At 38.0% G+C, this 6,269-nt stretch overlaps 1 protein-coding gene across 1 annotated transcript in view; it reads right to left on the reverse strand.

Moving 5' to 3' along the window:
- Positions 1 to 440: 440 nt before the first annotated feature.
- LOC141432486 (uncharacterized) overlaps positions 441 to 6,269 on the reverse strand; it is a gene marked incomplete in the record, with an annotated part of 41,296 nt that continues 35,467 nt past the window's right edge. The window contains 2 exon segments of the mRNA XM_074094070.1: positions 441 to 3,233; positions 5,852 to 5,993. Of these exon segments, the coding sequence (XP_073950171.1) occupies positions 3,091 to 3,233; positions 5,852 to 5,993 (285 nt within the window).

Here is a 6,269-nt window from a genome sequence, read left to right on the forward strand (position 1 = left end):
AATTGATCCAGCAACATTAAAGGGTCGATTCGACTTCTGGACGTCTCGCTTTGAATCATGTCATTAGGCGCAAGTTTGTTTGACATAAGCAATACAAAATAAGAACTATTTTCCGTTATATGTTACACTTTCAAAGGAGCCCTAAAGATTTTCTAAACTGTACAAAGTATAGTATACTATACGTACGGTGTTGGCAGATACTTATGTTGTGAATGGACGGTAAATCGTATAAGTTCTTGTCAGAATAAAATACTATAGATAGATATAGTCAAACTATAATAAATTGGTATAAGCACATTTAAAACTGAACCTTGCCTGTTATAAAAAAAAGGATACGACCTTGATTTTTAAGAGTCTGTTTTGTCTGACACTGTTTAGTTGATTACTGTAGTTTTAAAAATGCTATAATTTACTTATTTTTATTAAATGAGAACTTGAAATTTATTTACGTTACGTGTCGCACTATAATGGGATCTACAGTATATTGAAATAGGGTTCATATTGAGAGACTACTTACGTAATGATATATCATAGAACAAACTATAAATGCTATAAATATAAGCGACATATTTATATTATTATCAAATAAAATTTAACCACTGCCCTGTATGTTGTATACAATGAATAATATTGTAATTTTGTCCCACAGATATAATTTACTTTATGTATTTATTACATATGGCAAGTGTTTTTATTTTTTTCACATTAAATTGTAACTAAAACGCCCATTTGTCAGAAGAATTTTTATTTTATTTTTTATAACTTTATTTAATTCAATTGAAATAGCCTTGGTTCATGTTATAATCTTCCGGCAAATAAGCGATTTGTAGTCTTCGTTTTACGCTAGAGCGGGATGCTAAAGAGATCCATAAAATATCCCATGGCAGAACTTAGATAGGCAATAAAAATTCACATAGGTAAAACTAAACGTGCCATAAAATGATTCCAGATCCACACAGCATGTTTCACTGCAGACTCGTGTAAATGTTTTTCAGGATTTTTAACGAGTTTCTGTAGTTGGCGCTACTATAGCCAGATCCGTTTGACAACTTTGGCATTTATATCACGTTTGTGATTGGTGGAAACTTTTCAATACAATTTTTGGGGTGATATGGCCCCATCGATCCATGCGAAGATTCCGCCAATGCCGAGGTTAGATAAGACACGGCCAGAAGACATTAGTCTTGTTATTCGATAATAGTGCCAGTTTCGGTGGGGTATTAGCCAGAACCCATCTACAACAAACATGGTTGAAACTAAACGAGCCAATCGTAAGCAAGATTGCAACGTCAAACGAGCCTCACGATACTAACGCCATCTAGCGTTATTTCGCCTGTCAAAGAGGGTTATTGTGGATGACAAATGTTTCTATATATTAATTAATCTTCAGTGTCATACAGCATGAGAATGGTTTACATTACAAACGATCAAAAACCTTCACACGGGCGTTCAGTCAAACTGACTCGACCATTAATTTAAAATACATAATGTAGGGCAACTTAGAAAGAAAATTCAGGCTATTCTGAACTGTAATTGATCTATATTATATCGTTTTATATTCAAGAAGTAACGAGAATACGGTAAATTCCGTCGTAAGATTTTAGATTAGTAGGTATAAGTTATGAAATGCATGCCTTGAGATCGAGCACGAAAACTACAAATATTTACGAAGTTTTGTCAAGTTCTAATTCAGCATGGCCGATCAAACTCAAAGTAATTTGACTATTATTTAAAAAATACTATGAGAATAAAGTGTAGTTTTAAATATAGCGATTCATTGTGGTGTCCCAAGTTTATATATTTAACTAGATTTTTATTACTTTTCAAATTTAACAAGCGAATTATTTATCTCCATACATTAAATGTAGGTACATACATGTAATATGTGATCTAAGTAATTAAAATCAAAGTAATAATCTTATAGGAAGTAATAAATTATCTTGGCTTACAACTCAAATAAATTTAGACGAGGATACTAAAATCTCAAATTTTGTCCTTTCGTATTTTTAACATTTCAAATAAACGAACATTCCTTCAAACAAAAATGACATCACATGTCCATAGGTACTACTATTAAAAATAAAATGATAGTGAACACTTTACAATCAGTAATAATGTTTAGTATAATGGTGGCCGTACACCATCCTTCCTATCGTCCAATCGGCATGGCGCTGCCGATTGGATCAGTTTGACCGTGTGTGGTGGGCGTGGATTGGCATGACAGTTATAACTGTCCAACTGATCCAATCGGCAGCGTCATGCCGATTGGACGATAGGAAGGATGGTGTATGGCTACCATAAGATTCCAGGGCAGATTCAAATTATAATTGATACATAATGTAATTAGTATTTTACCAGCTTTAGTAAACTGACATGTGCGTCTATTTACACAGATTGGTGACACTTTACAATTACAACCTCCTGTCAGTTTACTTGTATCTAGTGAAAAATATCAATTTCTGTTTTTGTTTACCGCCCTAGGAACTGTAATAGCCTCTAAAGGTTAACAAGACATTAAAACTACCCGCGATGTGTCATCATCACCTCACTTCTCTTAACTTCTCAACACAGAACCCAACATATCACTTGAAGTATTTTCACATCACTTTTGAATTCAGTTCGATGGCAACACTCTTATTTAATTTATACATCAATATCTATGGTATTACTTTTACTAAGATTTCTACGAATCAAAAGAGTAACAGCTACGTATTAAATCGTTTCAATTACTTTAAAAATTATAGTACTTTGAATATCATTAATCACAACACGGTCCAAACAGTCCACATTCTTCACTCACTATACATATGTTCTTCCATTTCATACAAAAAAGGGAACAAGTTCCGAGTTCCATATGGTTACGGAAAATGTTTTGACGTTCCATCCAGCATCTCAATATGTCATTCTCCGTTCCATACGGTATGTAATATTATTGCACGTTTTATGGGCTGTGGAACATTATGTTCCAAGTTCCATCTGGATACGGAACAGTACAACCTGTACATTCCATATGGCTACGGAACACATCGTTCCACGTTCCATATGGCTACGGAACAAGTTGTTCCACGTTCCATATGGCTACGGAACAGACTAGTGGTAGTGGAATAGGTTGATGAGTCGTCTGTTGAAGGGGAACCGCTGCTGCTTCAGCTCGGAAAGGGGCTCTTCGTCGTTCCTGATGCAGAAGTAAGAGGTGATTGCACTTCGGCAGATCGGACACTTGTCCAATTTCGCTGCAATGTGAAATACGAGAGTTTAGAAAAATAAAGACAGTTACAAAAATATACGTTTTACGCGACCTTAATGTTAAGTCAATAAAGTTACAAAAAATTATTTAGGAATTAATCCCATTATTAAATTTCATTATAACACACATTATTTCACCTTTTTTTATTAAGGTCGCGTAAAACATATTTTTGTAACTTTGGCGGTATCAATATCTTTGTAGTTGATTGTAAAAAGCAGGCATAAAGATACAGCGTCTTGAAAAATTTAATGCTTATTAATAATTTGTTATTTAAGTGTTTGTTTTAAACCCCCGACAGGAAAAAAGACGAATGTCATAAAAGTTGTCAATGTCGAAAAACAAGGAAAAAAAATAGGGACATGACAAGATGCCCTTAGATGCCCCTATGGTTATCAAAAGGCGGTTGGCAACTGCCTTACTAGATTTTCCTTTCATGTTTCCTAAATCCTTGACTATTAAGGATGGGACGGTCAGGTTTTGTAAGCTGAATAGGATGTCGTATTTAATCACCCTGACAAGGTTAACACGGTTAGTCGAACGGAGCACATCTGTATAAGGAAAGTATATTGGGTTTGAATGTTACATTAATACCCACGACGAAGTTAAGTGGCGAGGTATGTCCTAAATTATAGTACCTACTTTTATTGATTATCCACAATATATTACTGCGAGTCACGTAAAGAAAAATACGAAAAGGGTCTACCACGACTATTAAAACGTCCCTTTCTACAACGAGTCTTGCTAAAATGGTCTCAACACGAATAGCACAGTCGTCTACATAACGTAGACCTCTCCCTCAAGATTTACCTACAGCTGGGTATGGATTCGTGCGCCGACTGCAGTAGCGGCGCCGGGCTCCGCGGCCAAGGTTCGGGCGTGAGTCACGACGTGCGCGAGCGTGACACGCATTAATTGCTCTCAGAATCGATAACACTTATCCTTCGTTTGCTATAACGTGTTTGCAGTTAGGAAAACAGCGCGCATTCTAATCTTAAGCTTTAAAATATATCTTAAGTATGCATTTTCTTTTGTATTATTTCCTGTACTTGAGCTGTTCGGCATTTCGATGAAGCTTCTTTTCGAATACTATTCTCGGAAAACTACCTTTGCTGCAGGGTTTATCGAAAATTTCAAAGCCCCCATTATTAGGTACTTTAACTTTACATACTATTCATGGAACAGAGAATAACTAGAAGAATTAGTTAACAAGTCGGACGTGTACACGTCACTATGACGTTAACTGTGAAATGGTTCCATAGTGGTTCATGAATTAAAGTCCTTGACCGTACATCATGATGCTGCATGTAAACGTGCTATTGCACCCATTACGAGTTCAGGTAATTTGGTAAATGTCAAGAGACTTTCATTACCAATTTATAATCAATTCATATTCAATTGCAGGTGGTAGGACCTTGTGCAAGGTCCGCCCGGATTGCTACCACCATCTTGCTCGCTAATCCTGCCGTGAAGCAGCAGTGCTTTGCACTGTTGTATTTCGGCGTGGAGAGTAAGACAGCCGGTGAAATAACTGGCACTTGAGGCATCCCATCTTAGGCCTCTAGGTTGGCAACGCATCTGCAATACCACTGGTGTTGCAGATGTTTATGGGCGGTGGTGATCTCTTACCATCAGGAGACCCACTTGCTCGTTTGCCATCCAGTCAAATAAAAATAAAAAAGTATTTCTAACATTGGTAATAAAAAAAAAAACTTATCTGAAGGTTGTAATTCTTAACTGCCTGTCGTGATTCTATAATATATTAGAAGCACGACAGGCAGTTAAGAACTACAGTACTTAGTTAATATTGATCACATAACTAAATAAAAAACCGCATTCAAATCGGTCCACCTGTTTAAGAGCTACGGTGCCACAGACAGACACACATAGCGGTCAAACTTATAACACCCCTCTTTTTGCGTCGGGGGTTAATAAAGGCGAAAGTTTGTTAGTCTGTTATCTCATCACGTCTTAACAACTGAACCGATTTGATGAAATTCGGTATACAGATAGTTTGAGTCCCGGGGAAGGACATAGGATAGTTTTATCCCAGAGAATTGCATAGTTGCCGCGGGATATCGATAAACGAATTCTACGTGGACCGAGTCGCGGGCAAATAGCTAGTAGGATATAAGTAGGGTAGAGTAGTGTATACGGTAGGGTAGTGTTTAAGGTAGTGTAGTGCATAGGGTGGGGTAGTGTATAGAGTTAGGTAGGTGTAGAGGGTAGGTCAGTGTATAGGGTAGGATAGTGTATACTGGGTGATTCCGGGGTCATGAGGGTGGGGGTGAAAGGGGTAATTGGGAGATTCACACTGAGCAACTTTTACTATGAGACCAGCCACGAAATTGCAAAAAAACTGCTGTTCCATACATTTCGGATAGTTAGCGATCAATCTCTTGATTAGATGGTTTTTTTTCGATTTTGGGGCTGGTCCCATAGTAAAAGTTGCTCAGTGTGAATCTCCCCATCACCCCTTTCACCCCCACCCTCATGACCCCGGAACAGTAGGTATAAGTAGTATAGGTAGGATAGTGTATAGGGTAGGGTAGTGTATAGGGTAGGATGCTGTGAATGGTAGGGTAGTGTATAGTGCGGTGTACTCACGCAGGCAGTGCGCGCAGAGGCAGGCGTGCCGGCAGGGCAGCAGCGCGCGCGAGAGCGGCGCCGACGCGCACACGCAGCAGAGCGCCGCGTCCTCCGCGTACCGCTCCGCCGGGTCGCACTGCTCGCCCGTCACGTACAGTTGCTGCAATATTACACCTAGTGTTATGGTGTGATCACAACTTTGCTGGATCGGCAGCGCCACTAAGATCGGCTTAATCGTATTTTATTATTTTATATTTGACAAGGCTTAAGTACACTTAGGTTATATCAGCCTAATAGGGCATCTCCGACACAAAACCATCAAACATGTCTCTGCTCAGAGCCAAATTCTCTGGCCAGAAAAGCGTGTGACTAATTTGAATTTGTTAGAACAATTTATCAGATTTGTTATTTCTTAGTCTTAGCAAAATTTCCATTC

This window comes from Choristoneura fumiferana, chromosome 11 (genome assembly GCF_025370935.1).
Source record: "Choristoneura fumiferana chromosome 11, NRCan_CFum_1, whole genome shotgun sequence".
In the NCBI taxonomy this organism is placed as follows: domain Eukaryota; kingdom Metazoa; phylum Arthropoda; class Insecta; order Lepidoptera; family Tortricidae; genus Choristoneura; species Choristoneura fumiferana.